The sequence below is a fragment of the Oryctolagus cuniculus genome, chromosome 1 (assembly GCF_964237555.1).
Source record: "Oryctolagus cuniculus chromosome 1, mOryCun1.1, whole genome shotgun sequence".
Classification (NCBI taxonomy): domain Eukaryota; kingdom Metazoa; phylum Chordata; class Mammalia; order Lagomorpha; family Leporidae; genus Oryctolagus; species Oryctolagus cuniculus.
In genome coordinates this window covers 118106367-118123718 of record NC_091432.1, presented here as the reverse complement: position 1 = coordinate 118123718, position 17352 = coordinate 118106367, and the positions used below count along the sequence as shown (strand labels likewise).

The 17352-nt window shown below is 57.8% G+C and overlaps 1 protein-coding gene across 2 annotated transcripts; it reads right to left on the bottom strand.

Moving 5' to 3' along the window:
- Positions 1–381: 381 nt before the first annotated feature.
- On the bottom strand, positions 382–17112 carry ROBO3 (roundabout guidance receptor 3). 2 transcript variants are annotated; one of them, XM_070048058.1, is made up of 27 exons: positions 16741–17112; positions 13621–13947; positions 13175–13332; positions 12318–12438; positions 12084–12222; positions 11662–11789; positions 11274–11398; positions 8884–9055; positions 8409–8614; positions 8105–8186; positions 7659–7824; positions 7317–7483; positions 6732–6853; positions 6339–6564; positions 6119–6240; positions 5683–5854; positions 5353–5538; positions 4525–4548; positions 4401–4443; positions 4092–4231; positions 3613–3807; positions 3314–3449; positions 2948–3160; positions 2086–2237; positions 1865–1975; positions 1507–1668; positions 382–1148 (listed from the first exon to the last, which is right to left on the bottom strand). In XM_070048058.1, the coding sequence occupies exons 1-27, from the start codon at positions 16901–16903 to the stop codon at positions 859–861; spliced, it is 4248 nt and encodes a 1415-aa protein (XP_069904159.1). In that variant the 5' UTR covers positions 16904–17112; the 3' UTR covers positions 382–858. The 2 variants fall into 2 exon arrangements, with proteins under 2 accessions (XP_069904159.1, XP_069904154.1); XM_070048053.1 differs by having other exon boundaries at positions 382–1124.
- Positions 17113–17352: the final 240 nt, after the last annotated feature.

The window sequence follows — 17352 nt, the reverse complement described above, 5'->3', positions numbered from 1 at the left end:
ATCCAGGGCAGTCACTGGGCAGAGGGTGCACCAGTGACAAGGAATCCGCTGAGTGCATGGGCTGTGGGGAGGGGGCAATGGAGAGGCCACCATTGGTGGCCACACGTTTAAGAGGTCTGTGCCAGCCAAGCCAATCGCCTGCTTGCCTACACCCTCTGTGTACAAACATGTTCTTCCCACCCGCCTGGGGTTCCCCGGAGACCCCCTCCTTTCTTCAGGTTTTTAAAAATCATTATTGTGAGAAGCAGGTTTCCTGAAGGGAGGACAGCTCCCTCCTCCATGGTCCAAGCTCACAGGAAGTAGGAGCTACTAGTGTGTCTGCATACATGGCCCCTCCCAGCACCCCACCCAGAGCCAGACACACCAGGCCCAGGGTGTGGGTCAGATGCTCTTTATTCTTCAAAAGCTGGTCTCCGATGGAAAGAGATGGAAAGGGAAGAGCCGGCCCTGGGCTTCCGAGCCACTGGAAGTCATGGAGGCCACAAGCATCACTGCCAGGAGAAAGGCGGCCCCATCCCGGCTCCTCTTGGCCCCCAGCCTCCCTCTCCGGAGGAGGCTCTCCCCTCCCCTCCCCTGCATGTGGAACTCCCCATGTTCTCATCGCCGCCTCCAGGCTCATCTCCGCCTCCAGGCTCATCTCGGTTCCTGGAGGAGAGAGGGGCTCTGTTTTCCAAAGCCTGGGACCAGGACAAACAGGCTGCAGGGCAGGAGGAGCCTGTTCCCGGCGGAAGCCCCCGCTCCTCTGTTCTGTGTCTTCTTGCCACCCCCACACCCACCCCCCATTACTTCTTCCCCAGGGTTCCTCCCTTCCCTGTCACTCACAGACGCCATCCACTCCACGTCCCTCCTCCAGAAGCCCTATTGTACCTTCTTGTTTCCAGACACCCCCACCCACCTCCCTAGCCCACTGCTCCTCTGTCTGGGATCTCCAGCCCCCACCTCTCGGCGTTTCTGTACAGGCCTTTGGCTCTGGCTCCGGCTCCGGCTCCGGCTCCGGCCAGGGCCCCGGGAGCCCCGAGAGCTGCCGGAGCCTCTGGAAGAGGTGCTGCCAGCTGTGGAACAGGTGCTGGCACCCTGGCCCCGGGACAGGAAGCTCGGTCTGCTGTACGGGAGCCAGCCCTCCTCTGCAGTGCAGGAGAGAAGCAAAGCTGGGCCCAGGTAGGGAGTGCATGTCACCACTCGCCCACCGACCACCACCACGGCTCAGGAGAAGACTGCGGGCCAAGGCTCAGCCCACCCGCGGCCGAGAAGCAGCAGAGTGCCCAGCACAGGAGCTTAACATATCAGGGGTTCGGAAACATGGAACTTCCTGGAAGAGAGACCCTTGAGGAAGGGAGGGGACCCCACCCCTCTCACATCCAGGCTTCAGGGAGTTTGCTCAGAGTCCGTAAATACACAGTCTCTGATTTGATCAAATGCGTAATATGATGTTGATAGATACATGGACGCAAGTGAGGGGTGAGCTGGGCCCTGTCTGTATTCCCAGCAGCCTCTGGTCCCCCTTACCATCTGGCTGGGGCCCCCGCTGGGCACCCAGGGGCGCTGCCTGTACCGCTCTCCTCTCTCCACTGCGTTCCCGCTCCAGGGAGGACACACTGCCTGCTGCTCTCAGCTCTAGGGCCCAGCTTGCCTCTCCCTCGGGTGGGGGCAGGGGGGGTGGGGGCAGGTCTGGAGAGAAACACAACAGAGTCCCCTGCATCTCTTGACAATAATCTTTCTTCCACCTCCACTCCCTGGCACGGGGAGGCCGTGGAGGAACAGCCCAAGATCTGGGCTCACCCTCACCTGCTCCCTCCTCCCAGCCCCTAGAGCTCACTTTTGCTTTCTTGCCTGTCCCCTCCCCAACTTTCTGCCACCAGCTCACCCCCAGGACTATGCTCCTTCCTGTAGGGGAGAGCCTTGAGTTTCTTCCGGATGCGGGCACGGGGTCCTTGAAGTGGGGGAGTCATCTCCCCTGGCACCTGCCGGGTTCTCCCTGTGGCAGCAGGAGACGGGAGAGGATCAGCAAGGGGCCTGAGAGTGGAGCAAAAGCCCGCTTCGGCGGGGAGGTGGGGAGGGGAGTGAGTTGAGGATCTTGAGACTCACCTGGGGTACTGCTGGCTGTACTAGGGGCAGGGCTGGGGTTCAGGTGGTGGGAGGTTGTGGGGTCAGGCCCCAGGCCAGCAGGACTCCCTTCATGGCTACTCAGAGCAGGCTGGGATACACTGAGAGGGGAGCTGGGCCCCAGGGGTACCCTCCTGCAATGATATGAGGCCTCAGTATTTGCTCACTCTACACAAATTAAGTGCCTACTAGACACTGGGCACTGCACTAGACACTCAGCCTAACATTCAGACAAACAGGCAGCCCAAGCTGGAGGAGCATGAGCAGGACTGAGTTTGAAATGCCCCAGAGGGGACCGTTGCTGTGGCATAGTGGGTAAAGCCGCCGCCTGCAGTGCTGGCATCCCATATGGTCGCCAGTTCAAGTCCTGGCTGCTCCACTTCCAATCCAGCTCTCTGCTATGGCCTGGGAAAGCAGTGGAAGATGGCCCAAGTCCTTGGCCCCCTGCACCCACATGGGAGACCTGGAAGACGCTCCTGGCTCCTGGCTTTGGATCGGAGCTGCGCCGACCATTGCAGCCATCTGGGGAGTGAATGGATGGAAGACCTCTCTCTCTCTCTGCCTCTCCTTCTCTCTGTGTAACTGTGACTTTCAAGTAAAATAAATAAATCTTAGAAAAAAAAAAAAAGGAAAGAAAGAAATGCCCGCAGGAAGCTCCTAGTCATTCTGACAAGAGGGACATTCAGACAGGGACAGGAGGCCTGGTCAGCCTTTGTCCTGACCTCCACCCTGACATAGCCCTGAGATCTCGCACCCCAGATTCCCCTACACACCCTGCATCCATCTCTACTAACAGATAAGTACCAAGGGCTTAAAGTGTGCCAGGTACTCTATACCTGCCTACCTTGGTGTCTGGTGGAGATGGGGAATATGGGTGGGGGCCTGGGGTGGGTCAGGAGGTGAAGGGGTAAGAGTGGCTGTGGACTGCTCTCCATAGGAGGGTGTGGGAGAGGGAGTTTCTCCTTGGGGTGGAGCAACCAGGCTCCCTCCACTGGCACTGGGCTCAGCCAGGTGGCTTCTCTCGGGCATGGGTGGGCACCACTCTTCGGGCTCTGAGCTGGGGGCAAAGCAACAGGAGAGAGAAGACAAGGACCAAGTCACCTCTGTTCCTTCTCCCTTCCCTTTCTCTGCCAGCATCTTGGTCCCCCACCGCTGGGCTGGTCCCCTGTGTGTGTGGGGAGGGGGCAGCTGTAGCAGGCAGCATCCTTACCCATCCAGCCCCTCATCGGGCTCCTCCGGGCAGCTCAGTTCACAGGAAGGGGGAGGTGGAGGCAGGGCTTCTGGCCAGTTCAGAGATGGCATCTGCACAGGTCTGCCCAGAAGTTTCCCTTTGCCTCCCCTGGCTCCTGAAGAATGCAGGGTGGGACACCCCGTTAGCAAACAAAAAGGGGCCAGAGACAACACAGCAGATGGGAAGGAAGTGCCAAGTTAGATGCCAGAGACTGGGGTGCAGGCCACCCTGTGGGGACACTCTGGCTGGAATGGGGATGTCAACAATTGGAGTCATACCTCTGTCCCCCTGGCTCCATTCAGGGGGGGCATACTGGCTCCAGGTGCCTGGATCCCCCGAGGGATGCTGGGGGAACCCCCCGTGGAAGGTCTGCAGCTCCTCCCCAGCTGGGTCAATGGTGCTGTAGACAGGCCCCTCGCCGGTGGCACCAGTGCCCCGAGCCATCTGAGCCAGGTATAAGGAGATTCCCGCTTCTGGGGAGGAGAAAAAGGAGGCCCAGGGGCGGAGACAGGGAACAGAGACAGAAAAATGGAGGGCAACAGAGAATGGAGGGCAAAAAGACATCTCACAGGATCAACTTCTTCCTCCACCCCAAACTAGGGGAAAGGAGGGGTCTAAGAGAGCCTCCCCCAACCCACATCCTCCCCCAAGTACTGACCAGATGGCCAGGATGCCCAGACTCCCCACAGTTTGGCCCAGAATGTTGGGAGAGCTGTGTGGGCCCAGCTGTGCCCCTGAGGGGATCAGAACTCCTCACCATTGTAATATCTGTCGTCAGGGTTGGGATTGCTGGGGCAGCAGCTTCCCCTGGGTTCCTGGGCTGAGGGGCTTCGAGATGGGTGAGGCCAAGAGTCTGCCAGCCATGGGTAGGTGCCTGGGCCAAGGCCCATTGTGGGCCTGAGGGACAGCAGGTGAACGTTGGGGATGGAGAGCCCCAAGGGGCAAGGTTCAGGAGCAGCATGCAACCATGGTGGTGCCGGGGTGGGAGGCACAGTGGAGCGTGGCTAGGCCATGAGGTTTGCAGTGGTGGAAGAGTCGATCCTCCAAGGTGGCCTAAGAGAATTACCTGGAACTGGCTCCAGAGAGGCCCTCTGAGTGTGGGAAGGACACTGGGGAAGATGAGGGGGGACAGTGAGCGAATGAAGAGCCCGGACAGGGTCTGAGCCCCCAAGGGGGCCGGGACGGCTTACCTGCAGGTGTGTAGGCAAAAGAAGCTTCCAGAAAGGAACCCGTGAGAGAGAGAGAGAAGAAGGGAAGGAGGAGAGGGTCAGGAATACTCATGTGCTTGTCCACGCTTCGGCCCCGTTCCAACTGCACCACGCATGCTGCACCCCAGGCCAATTTCATCTGAATTTCTGGGGTATCAGTATTTTTCCAACACTCCTCAATCATATATGTAGCCAAGATTGGAAACCACTGACTTCTGAGGCCCCCAGAGGTGCCCCTGACTAGGGGGCAGCTTATTCCCGGCGCCACCTGTCAGTGCCTCTCCATCCAGAGCCTGCCTCACAATTTACTGTCTGCGGTCTTGGTCCCGCTCCCCCCATCATCCCGCCAGTCCCCACCCCTTCCCCTGCAGGAAGTGGGCTTTCCTGCTTTACTGAGAGCTGCAAAATCTGCTCTCTTTAAAAAAAAAATTTAATTTATTTGAAAGACAGAGATCTCCCGTCTGGTTATCACTCCCTAAAATGCCCGCAAACAGTGGGGGGGCTAGGCCCAGCGAAAGCAGGAGCCCTGACCTCCCTCTCCCTGGATCTCCATGTGGGTGGCTGGGACCTAGGTAACTGAGCCATCACCTGTGGAACCCAAGTGCTTTAATATGGAAGGCGGGCGTCCCAAGCCTGGCCTCTCCTCCAGGACTCTTGGGCGCAAATCTCACCCCTCTGCTCTGGGGGTGGGGGGACGCCCTTCTGGGCTGGCCCTAGTCCTGTCCTGACAGCTCCTGGCGCCACCGCGCGTACCCTGTCCCTTCCCCACCACTTGCGCCTGGGTCGGGCTGGCTTGGCCTCTGCTCTCACCCGTGTAGTGACTGAGCTCTTTGCGCTGCTTCCGGCGCCGGTAGAGGGCGGCACAGAGGCCGAGCAGCAGCGCCCCGCAGGCCGCGCCACTGCCGGCCAGAAAGGCCGGCTCCCGCAGCATCTTAGCCAGCCGCTCCGCCAGCCCCGGGCCCATCTCGAGTCCCGGCTCCAGTCCCGGCGGGGACGCTGTGGGAGTCAGAAAGGGGAGGGGAGCAGGAGTCCCGAAATCCAGCAGCAGGAAAGGACAGTTCCTGGCCCGGTAGGCACAGCTACCCCAGGACTCCCACTACGTTCCCAGGCCTGGCCCTCCCACGCCCACTTCGGACTCACGCAGCTGCACCAACACCGGGGCGCTGGCCACGCCCACGCCAGCGCTGGTGGCCGCCGCGACCCGGGTCCGGTAGAGGAGCCCGGGCAGTAGTCCCCCGAGCACCGCGGAGCGCGCCCAGCCTGCCGCAGACCGGTTAAGGTGGAAGCGGCTCTCGTTGCCCAGGCACCAGATCTGGGGAGGCCAAGACCCGGGTTGAGAGAGTCAGAAGTGGGATTCTGATCCCAGTGGGTAAGGAGGGGCCAAACGGTAGAGGGGCCAAACGGTAGAATTGGCCAGGCGCAATTCAGCCTGCAGACAACCTAGGCTCTGAATCCTCTCGCCTCTCCCCAGCGCCAAAGCCAAGACTAGATTCCCACCACCGCTGTCCTAGCCCCGGGTCCTCCCTCACCCTCCCCTCCTCCACCCTCCCAACCAGGCACTTCTCAAACCTTGTACCTGATACTCTGTGATGACCCCATTTTGCTGGGAGGGGAGTGGAGGTTCCCAGGACACAATGATACTGCTGTTGCCATCACCCCCCAAGGCCACTGCCACTGCCTGGGGGGGACCACTGGGGGCTGGGCCAGAGTGGAACACGACGGAAAGACACAGACAGTCAATGCAAGCTGCCTGCCTGCCCCTCCCTCCCCCTCACCAGCTCTGCTGCCGTCCTTACCCTCCTCAGGAATGTTCTTTGTCACAAAGGGGCTCTCAGCACCCAGCCCCTCCTGGCTTTGAGCTTGCACCTTGATCTGGATGCGGGACCCTGGGGGGAGTCCTCTTAACACAGCACTCTGCTGGGTTGGGGACTGAAGATCCAGCACTGTCCAGCTTCCCCCAGCAGAGCCTGCTATCCTCCAAGACACCCGGAAACCTTGCACCAGCTGGACTGGGCCATCCACCTGTCAGCGACAAGATGTACCAGAGAGGGAGGCTGGGGCCTCACGGGGCCTCCAGGCCCACCCCTCCTCTACTCTCACCATCTTCCATTTTCCCATTCTCATTGTTGGAGGGCCACATGTTTCCCACAGTTGTCCCGCTCTTAACTTCATCCCTGTGCCACACTCACAGTCCAGGACACCTGCAGGGTCCGCGGCTCAAGAACTATGGGCTCCTGCATGCGCACAGCCACTTCAGCCAGCCCCTGCTGGCCTCCCCATGGGTCCTCCGATGGCCTGGATGGGTTGCTGTCTGTCGACAGAAGAGCCCGCTCAGCAGGGGCCACCAGGGGGCAGGAAGATAAGACTGAGAGCATGTGTGTGTTCTATCTCTACCTGCCCCACAGAATGCTATTCTGAACTCCAGGTCACACCCCCAGAATCAAGGGGGGCTGGTCAGGGGAAGAGTTTCCAGAGGTGGGCCCCGGTGTGACTATCCAGCTAACTTGGATGTTCTTTCTGCATGACTACAAATGCATCTTATCATGATCTTGGGTTCGCGGTTGCTTAATTATTCCAAGTCTCTCTCTGCCTCTACCTCTCTCCTTTCCTCTCATGTCCCCTTTACGACAGGCAAGCTCCTGTTTCAGACCTGACCACCAGTACAGACAGGACCTAGCAGGGTAGAACTCCAGGAACCGCCATGCTGCCATGCTTGAAGGAGAACTCTGTGACGTTCCAGGCCGTACCCCAGAGCCCAGGGACGCCGCCCTTACCCTGGGTGAGGACAGGCTCAGAGACAGGGCTGGGATCGCTGAGGCCCCAGGCTCCCACGGCTCGCACCAGGAACAGATAGAGGGTATTGGGCCTCAGGCCACTGACAGTGTGTGTTTCCAGCTGCACACCATCGGCCACTGTCCGCCACGTGCTGCCGGCTGCTTGGCTACAAGATTGAAGTGACAGGTTTGTCTACACCAGAAACCCCCGACCCGTCTGCTCCATCTCATCCATTCTCTATGGACCCCTTCTACCCCTGCACCTCAGGAGAGGGGGCTGGAGAATCCCTCCCCCACAACAGCAAAGACTCCCCAGGTTTGCATTCAAAATTTTCTCCATACCTGAAGGCCTCTATCACGTAAGAGGTGGCTGTGGCCCCAGCCTGCTGGCTGGGCTTCCAGGTCAAGGTAATGCTGTTCTTGGTGATCTCAGTGACCACTGGCTGAGAGGGAGGTCCTGGAGGGGTACTGGGTTCTATAGGGGGACCTGGCGATACTCCCCAGTCTTCTGCAGTGGGAGATAAACTTTAAGTATGAAGATAAGAGAAGGACATCCCCACTGTCACCTGCCTCTTTTCCAGAGGAGCTGTGGAGCTCCTCTGATGGGTCCGAGGAGGACCTGGTATACTAACCTCTACTCACAGGTGCCTCCCAAGGGCACCACTTCTGTCCTCCTCATCCCCACCACCATGGTCATGGCAATAGGAAGACAGAATTAGTCCTGGGGCTTGGGGAAGCAGGACTGAAGAAAAGCGCTGGCAAGACAAAGGGTCAAAGCAAAAACTCACCCCGCTTCCTAAGCCAGCCACTCCACGTGGCCTCCCCTATGGAACTCTTGGCCACACAACTGTAGAAACCCATGTCCATCTCCTGCAGGAGAGGGTAGGCACTGGCACAATGGGAGTGGAGCAAGGCAGGGTGAGAGGGTAGAACAGGTAACAGAAGATGGGGAGGGCACAGGGGACATTTTGGGTGGTCTGAGAGCAGAGGAATACAGGGGGGCTGGAAGCCCATGAGAGGGTGTACTTACTAGAGTTGGGAATGGGGACCAGATAGCTAGCCTCGGTTATCAGGTCCACTAGTAACACTCACCTGCAAGTCGGCAATGTACAGGGTGCCATTGGCCAGCAGGTTGAGCTGGAGGTCATCTCCCTGCAGCCACTGTCCATCCTTCTTCCACTGGACACTGGGCTGAGGGCTCCCAGTGACTCTGCATGGCAGCCACACGGAGGAGCCAAGTGCCAGCGTCTGGTTGGCCGGTCCCTGGAGGATGACGGGAGGCAGCCCGTCCAAGGAGGCTAAGAGAAGAAGAACTTGAGCACCTCAGGGGAGGAGCACGGGGTCAGGCAACCAGCCTCTCATTCTCATTCGCTGTTCCTTCCCTCTCCCTCCAACCCCCAACCGGGGCCATCAGAGGGGCCTTTGATAATCATCTTCAGTCTCTGTCTGGGACCGACCAGCTCTCAGTGGTTTCTGCTACTGGTTCCAAGGGGCCCCTCCCTTTGCACACATACTGCATAGAATCCAAGAAAAACCTGGGTCCAACCTTATCTCCATGGGCATGTACCTCCTTTAATCTCCAACAGGGCCTTGGCCAGGATGCTGCCAGCCACACTGACAGCCTGGCACACGTAATAGCCAGCATCCCCACTCTGCACTTGAGTGATGTTGAGCTGGCCTCTTGGAGAGACGGAGAAGCGCCCTGTGGGCTGAAGTGATTGACTGGGGAAGAGCAGGACCTGGGACAGAGCAAGGAACCCCGGTAGGGAATGAATGAGCAAGCAGCTAGGCAGAGTTTCCTACTCCCATCAGTCCCAGAATCCAGAGAATTCCTAAAGTTTCACACTTTGTCAACAGTCAGTAATATGATCTTGGCCAAACAAGTTCAAACTACGCAGAAAAAGATGAAGGATTTTCAACCCTTGGGACATTCGGATCTGGCTAAAAGGTCCATGAGAGTCTCACAGGCGTGGAAAGCCATGACACGGTGGCAAAAAACAATCTAAATGAAAGATGCTGGTGAACAAGACCCCAGCAGAAGGAACAGGCCATCAAGGAGAGAGGTGCCTTTCTCTGAAGGGAGGAAGGAACCTCCACTGTGACACGGCCTTGACTAAACAAGTTCAGAGTCGGTGAACTCAAGGGGCTTCCATAGCCTAGACAGCTCATGGCAAGAGTCTCGGGTGATTGCTGACGCCATAAATAAGAGTGCCAATTGTTAAATCAACAACGGGAGTCACCGGGTACAAGCTCCCCATGCAGGATCTTTGTCCTTAATGTGTTCTACTATGAAACTTAAAAACAACACTACTAGTCAAACAATACCCTATACCTTTTGCGATTGTGTGAGTACAGCCTGTTGAAATCCTTGCTTAGTATATACTAAGTTGATCTTCAGTATATGAAGGTAATTGAAAATGAAACTCGATGAAGGGTGGGATGGGAGAGGGAGTGGGAGAGGGGAGGGCCACGGGAGGGAGGGAGGTTGGGGGGGGAAGCCACAACAATACAAAAGTTGCACTTTCTAAATTCACATTTATTAAATAAAAAAAAAACTATATAACAAACAAAAAAGAAAAAGAAAAAAAAAAGAACTTAATACTTTACCCTTTTAGTATTTTTATGTTCTACTTAAAACTATTGGTTGAACTCTGTAATTAATACACAATTACTCTTAGGTGTTTAATTAATGCTATAACTAGTACTCAAATAGTATTTTACACTTTGTGTTTCTGTGTGGGTGCAAACTGTTGAAATCTTTACTTAGTATATGCTAAATTGACCTTCTGTATATAAAGATAATTGAAAATTAATCTTTATGTGAATGGAAGGGGAGAGGAAGTGGGAGAGGGGAGTGTTGTGGGTGGGAGGGAAATTATGGGGGGGGGGAGCTATTGTAATCCATAAGCTGTACTTTGGAAATTTATGTTCATTAAATAAAATAAAATATTAAAAAAATGAAGGATTTTTATTAGAAGGTTTTGAGATCCACTTCCTGCCTATCCAAGCTTCCCAGAACCCCAATTTCCCCAAATTTTACTTAGAGGGTTACTTAGGGGGATTAAATGAAGCAATCACTTGAAAGTCTTCAAGTACCTTATATGATAAATGTTAAATGTTTACTCTTCCCCCTTCCTCTGACTTTAACATTGTATATTAGAGACACATGGAAGACAGAGAAGCAGGTTTGGGTCTCGGGATAAATGGGTCCCATGCTGAGCCCCTGCCTACTACCTGTTTCCATCACTGTTTATTCATGTGAAAATCCAGTTAAAATGCAGCAGTCCCAGGTGCTGGAGAGGATGCTGGGAAATTGTGGCTGTGGATTTTGAATGGAGAGGTGGGCTGCCTGTTTTCCCAGTGGAGTGGAGTTGATCAGACTCATTATACTGACCCTGTTTCTTAGTAGCAAAATTCCCAGCCCTGCCTTAGAGGGAGTTCCTTATGTGGTAACTTCTGGCTGTGTGTTGTGGAATTTGTTTGCCAGGTTATGGGGGGATGATTGAGAGCTCCCCCTGGTATAAGTCCCTTGGTAGCTGTTACTATTAAATAAAAGCGCAAGAGAGTTTCTACCCTTAGTGTCTTTGGTTCAATACTTGATTTCCAGAGCAGTTTATTATGTCCCCATGCCAAGGTCCAAGGGGTTCAGGGGAAAGGGGAGTCTAATTAGATTCCCTGTACTCTCTGGACAGCTTTGCCCAAAATAGAAAGATTTCCGCCAAGGAACTACCATCCAGGATTTTTCCCCTCCACTGAAACATTTTATTGTCATTGATTTAAAAGTGTCCAATATGTTCCAGTCCTTTAGTATTCAAGACCTTAGTTTATCCCCGCCGAGTAACCTGCAAGGGCTTTGGGAGGTACCAGAGGTACATGGAAGCCTCAGAGAGAAGTTTGCAGAGTGCGAGAGGCAGCCAAGTCCAAGAGGAAGAGCAGGAGATGGAGATGGCCACCTACCTGACTCCCTTCCTTCTGCCAGAAGACAGCAGGTGGCGGGTTTCCTCTGGTCTCACACTGGAAAGTCACACTGTCCCCAAGAGCCACCATCTGGTCCCTGGGCTGGGTCACAAATTGGGGGGGAACTAGGAAGGGGAAGTGAGATAAAGGATCAGGGACTCAGTGGCACTATGACGGGACGCCAAGGAGACGGGGAGAGAACCACAAGCCTGGCTTAAGCAGGTGCGGGCATCATGTCTTGTTCATGCCTGTTTAGCTTTCTCTTCCTCTATCTCCTTCCCAAAGTCTCAGGTGACCCACCCGCACCCCCCACCCCCCTCCACTCTGACCCAACCTCCATCTTCCCTCAGATGTTCCTCCTTCAAGAAATCACGGGGGGAGCCCTCACCGTGGACACTGAGGGAGCCAGATGCTTCCACGCGGCCCACGCTGTTCTCTGCCACACAGGTGTAAGTCCCCTCATCTTCAGCACTCACGTGCCCAATCCAAAGGCTGTAGTCACTCCGGATCTCATACCTGCCCCACTCCCCACCCCCAGGCTGGGTTGGCCACGGCTACAGACCCCTTCTCTATCCCCCAGGACAGAAACCAGGGTCAGGGTGCACAAAGACAAGACAGAACTCAACAAGGACAGAAGCTGGTAACCACAGACCCGCAGTTGGGGGTGGGGAAGGAGAGCCCAGGGGCTGGGGGCCCTGGGAAAAAGACTTCTCTGTCTTCAAGTGACAAGGTGCCTGCCTTCCCATTTTCTGTGGCGGGGTAGGCTCTTGAACTGGTTGCACCTCCTTATGGCAGGAGGGGGGTTCTCACCTGCCTGTGGGCAGTTCTCCTTCCTCCTTGCGCCAGCGTAGCTGAGGCTGGGGGTCCCCCTGCACCTCACACAGGAAAGTCACAGGGGCATCAGCCAGGACCACCTGATTCACTGGTCTGCGCAGGAATGAGGGACGCTCTGTGGAGTGGGGGTGAGTGAACAGCCAGGGGGTCACGGGGCTACTTGCTTTAAGGGATACCCACTCCCCACACCCCAATACTGCCCATGCCTACCCAGTACCACCAGCTCAGCGCCCCCACTCTCCCGTTCTCCTGCCATGTTGGAGGCCACGCACACATATGTCCCCGCATCACTCTTGAATGTGTGTGACATCATCAGCTTCCCTCCACGAATCTGCAGAGTCACAAGGGGTAATTGTGGTCCTTCACAGCCACAAGTGTGTGGAGATTTAGAACGTAGTTATGCCTTAAAGTCCATGAATAAAGTGAACTATGAAAAAAACTAGGAGCCGGCGCTGTGGCATAGTAGGCTAGGCCTCCACCTGAGGCCCCTGCATCCTATATGTGCACTGGTTCGAGTTCCAGCTGCCCTTCTTCCAATCCAGCCCTCTGCTATGTCCCGGGAGGGCAGTGGAAGATGGCCCAAATGCTTGGGCCCCTGCATTTGCGTGGGAGACCCAGAGGAAGCTCCTGAATGCTGGCCTTGGATTGGCTGAGCTCCAGCCATTGTGGCCATCTAAGGAGTGAACCAGCGGATGGAAGACCTTTCTCTCTCTCCCTCTCACTGTCTGCAACTCTGTCTCTCAAATAAATAAATAAATAAAATCTTAAAAAAAAAAAAAAAAAAAAAAAACGAGGCATGGATTTCAAACTTCCTTGCACCAAAATAAACTAACCTCTGAATTACAATCTCAAGCTTATGTGTGTGGGTCAAGTTTATTCCATCCTCACAACAACCAATGAAGTTGACCCACACGTCAGATAAGGAACCCCTGTTGCCAGTTCCAGCCTGTCCTCCATGTGCCCCCGTCAGGAGCCGACTCTCAGCTTCTGGTCATCTCAACATTATCCCCAGCCCCTCTAAGCCTCTCCTTTGCAGAGGATCCCCAGCCTAGGCTGCTGCTCCTCACCGTAATTCTTCCCTCCTCCTCTCTGAGCCTTGCACTGTCCTTCTTCCAGCTCACGGAAGGCTCTGGGTGGCCGCGCGGTGGCACGCATTCCATCACGGCTGGCTCCCCGACGGCCACCACCACGTTCGCAGGAGACTGTCGGAAGTCGTCGCGTAGGACTGCGGGGCGAGAGCAGGGGGTAGAACACACAGGGTGTGGGGTGACACAACCACGCGAGAACACAGGAAAGGGTTGTCCTGGGGAGGCGCGAACCACCGCAGACCGGCCGACTTCCCCAGGTGGGAAAACAGGAGAACCTGGGAACCCCACCTCCCCCGCTGTCCACGGCGCTGGCACGTGGCATTGGAGACCTATGGGTTGAGGTCCCTAGAGCTGGTTCTGGTTGCCTGATGCCCAGCAGCCTCCCCCAGGCTCCTGAAGCGCCTAGCTGACCACGGGACTCTCACCTGCCACTTCCAGCGAGGCATTTCTGCTAGCCGCCGCCCCCAAGTAGTTGCGCGCCACGCACGTGTAGACGCCCTCGTCGGGCCGCGCGCGGCGTCCGTGCACGATGCGCGGGAAGAAGAGGGCGCCGCTGGGCAGCAGTAGGCGGTGCGCGCGGGGGTCCTCGCGCGCAGTGGCCACGCGAGCCCCGTTCTTGTACCACTCGATGTTGGGTCGTGGGCGGCCCTCGGCGCGGCAGGGCAGCGTGGCTGGCTCGCCGCGGGAGACCAGCAGATCTGGAGGCTGCTCCACGATGCGCGGCATGGCGTCCTCCGGCCCCACCCTTGTCCCTGGGGGCAGGGAGGGCGCAGGGCGTTCAGATTCGGAAACTGGCGGGAGAAATTGAAGGCTCCAGTCCTGGGTTGTGTCCCTTCTCCCGAGCTCGGTCCGCTGCAGCACGCCGTCCCCGCCTGCCTGCCCCACCACCATCAACTACCAACTCAGGCCTTGTCCTTCCCCTCCCCCTGGAGGCTCCAATGCCTCCTTATAACAGACGCTCCCCTGTTCTTAACGTCTGCCCACAGACAAGGCAGGCCCCGCGGACCGCCTAAGAACCCCTGCGCCCTCCTGCCGCGCGGAGTGCGTGCGTGGAGGGAGCTGGCCAGCAGCCCCCGTCTCTAGCCGACTGGTTTTCAGTCCCCCGTCCTCCCTGGCTCGCGCATGGTCCTTGCTCGGGGAACAACCCTGAGCAGCGCATGGCTCTGGGCGGCTGAAATGGGAAATGTGGACCGGCCTGGGGTCCCTTATGCAAGCGAAGAGGTAAGTGACAGGGCTGGGGTCTCAGCTCTGTGAACGGTCACAGGGCCCTTCTTACTGACTCTCCGGACAACCACGCTGCACTTCGGGGGCGGGGGGGGGGGGGGTCGCGTGAACGCAGGTGGCCATGGAGATGTCAGGAATGCTGCTTTTCTTGGGAAGTGCATGGCTTTCAACAGATTAGTATTCCAAAGGTTGGTACACCCCAGAGCGGTTGAGAACCATCCTGGCAAAGCCATTCTCGGCCTCCCTAGTTCACTCGGGTCAGTTTCTGCACCTGCCTCTCACTTGGCCTACAGAGTTGGTTTCCCCTCGGCGGCCCCCAGCCACCCGGAGAGGAGCTGTCTTCGGTGACGGCCAGTAGGGGTCGCCGCAGCCCGCGTGTTCCAAGTGTTCTTATCTAACCAGCGACTGCTCCGGCGCCTCTGTGAGTTCCCCGCCCACCCTATTCCCAAATCCCCGGGGACCCCTGGCTTCCACCCCGGGAGTAGAACTGGGTCTCGTTTCCGCCCCGCCTCTTAGAAGTTCTGCTTTAGACAAAGCTGGAGCGGACGCCGTATACCGGCGCTTGTCCTGGGCAGGGTTTATTTAATCTGGTTAGGGACGAGAATATGGATTTCTCTCCCGGGTGGGCAAGGGGGCGACTTTCCCAGCCTCTCGCCTCCCACATGGAACTCTGCTGCTCGAACGTCTCTTCTCCTCCTTTCCCTCCCGGTCCCCATCTGGGTACAGCCCCACGACAACCACCCAGGGTGTAGGTAAGGGCTCAGGCTCTGCAGTCCAACCAGCCAGACCTGGGATCTCAAACTCTCAGGCTACTCTGCAAGTTACTTCACTTCCGAGGCTCCGGGTCTTCATGTGCAATACGGGAGCCATCAGATGCTAGCGCATGCAGTGCACTCGGGGGAGGGCGTTGTGCCATCCTGTTAAGGACTCCTCCTCCCCAGGACACCCTAACCTCATCTTGGCACCTGCAGCCTCGACAGTAATCAGAGCTTCCCAGGCCTCAATATCTTTTCGCGCCTTGGCGCTCAGGTGCAGTGGAAGCGACCTTAGCCTTGCTATGGGGGAGGTTTTGCTTTTCAGGCTCCTTTTGTGACCATCGGAGTACTGGTCATCCTCATCGGTGTCTTCCCTCCATGTCTTCCCTATAACCCTCACTAGATTTTCGAGCTGAAACGGGACACGCGGGACGAAGCCGTTGTATAAAGGAGCTAGGTGCGTAGAGGTGTAACTCTAGAGGGGTGGGGGAGGTCGGCAAAGAGGGCTCAGTGCTCATTCCCCGCCCCTCCCTAGGAAGCTTCACATCGGAGAATCCCGGCTCGCTCCCCAGGGCCTTCCTCCCAACTCGGCCTACGCATAGCACACCCTAATTCCTGCAGACACAGCTGCGGGCGCTGTGTCCCTGGAATTCCTTCCCTGTCTCAAGAGATGCTTCCACCGCTGCATAATGAATAGCTAATGGCCGCGCTGATGAGGCTCTGGGGCTCCTCCTCCAGCACCTGCAGCACCCCGCATGCAAACACGCGCAAGCGTTGCCTGCGTGGCCTTCCCCGGCACAGCGCTGGCCACTTGGCTCCCGTGGGTCGAAGAGTGCGTGGGCACGGGGGCGTGGAGCTCCCCACGGAAGTCACGTTTGGGAAGTCGAGAGAAGCGGGAGTTCCCGATGCAACCGGCAGGGGGCGCGCTCGGGCATCGCCCCTGGCCCGCGGCCGCCCACTCGCGCGGGCTCCCTGCGGCGCTCCGAGAGAGCGCACTGTCTTAGTCACTTATTAATCACCGTAATTAGCGGTAACGAGCCGCCGGCGGCGCTGCCCTCTCGCCACGGCTCTGCCGGGGTGGGCCGGCTGTGAGCCTCACCGCTGGAAGACAAACTTTTCGGTTTCCTTGAAATGACCCCCACCACTGTCCCCACCAGTGCAAACACATGCAGTCTTTTGGTTTTCTCGCCCTCGTCCTGGGTGAGTTCTTGGGAAACTCTGGATCCCTAAGTCAGAAGACCTGCTGCTGCCTGGGTCCGTCACCAAGAGGCCGAGACTGGCAGTGACCGCGCCCCCATTTACGCCCTGCCGGCAGTGGGCGGGGGCCTTTCACCCCGGGTGGGCGTCGGGGGCAGTTGGGGTCTTCTCCATCTTCTCCCTCCCGCCCTCCCGCCGATACCCCCCATCCTGCTCGAAACTCCGTCTTCCCTCGGCGCCCACTCGCACAGAGGCACACTGCGTCCTGGACTTCGGGCAGGAGTGCGTCTGACTTCCCCTCCAAGTCGCCCTGTCCCCTCACCCCGTCCCAGGATCCCAGGTGCCCCCCTCCCCCGGGCAGGAGCTTACCGTTGAGAGAGGGGTCGCCAGAAGGCAGCAGGCTGTGGTTGAGCGCCGCCAGCGAGGAGTTGAAGCCGCCCAAGAGCAGCTCGCTGGAGTTGGAGATGTCGGCGCCCAGCGAGTCGGCGAACAAGTTCATTTGCAGCAGCGTTTTGAGCAGGTAGCGCAGCATGACGCGGCCAGGCTGGGACCGGGGCGGGGGGCTTGGGGCCCAGCCCCTGGGTCTGAGACCCGCGGGCTGGGAGCCGTAAGCCCCTCCACGGCCTCTGCGCGCTGCCGCAGCCACGGTGCCGCTGTCCCGCCGGCGCGCCTGGGTACCGCCGGTGCCTCCGCGCGCCCTCCTCCTCCGCGCGTCCTTCTCTCCACCCCCCAGTGCCGGCGTCCCCTGGGAGCTGGGCGGGCGGAAGGCAGGTGCCACGCCGATCACGGCGTAATTAAGGGATTAATCCGCTCCTTCTACCCTCCCACCCTTACCCCGACGGCCACTAGCAGGGCAGGAGACGCAAGTGTCCTAGCGCGCGAAGTGGAGTCCCCGCCCCGCGCCCCGCGTCCTGTTCTGGACTCTGCCGGGGGTTAGGATAAGGGGGTAGTTCCCCTCCTTTCTCTAAGCACCCAAGATGC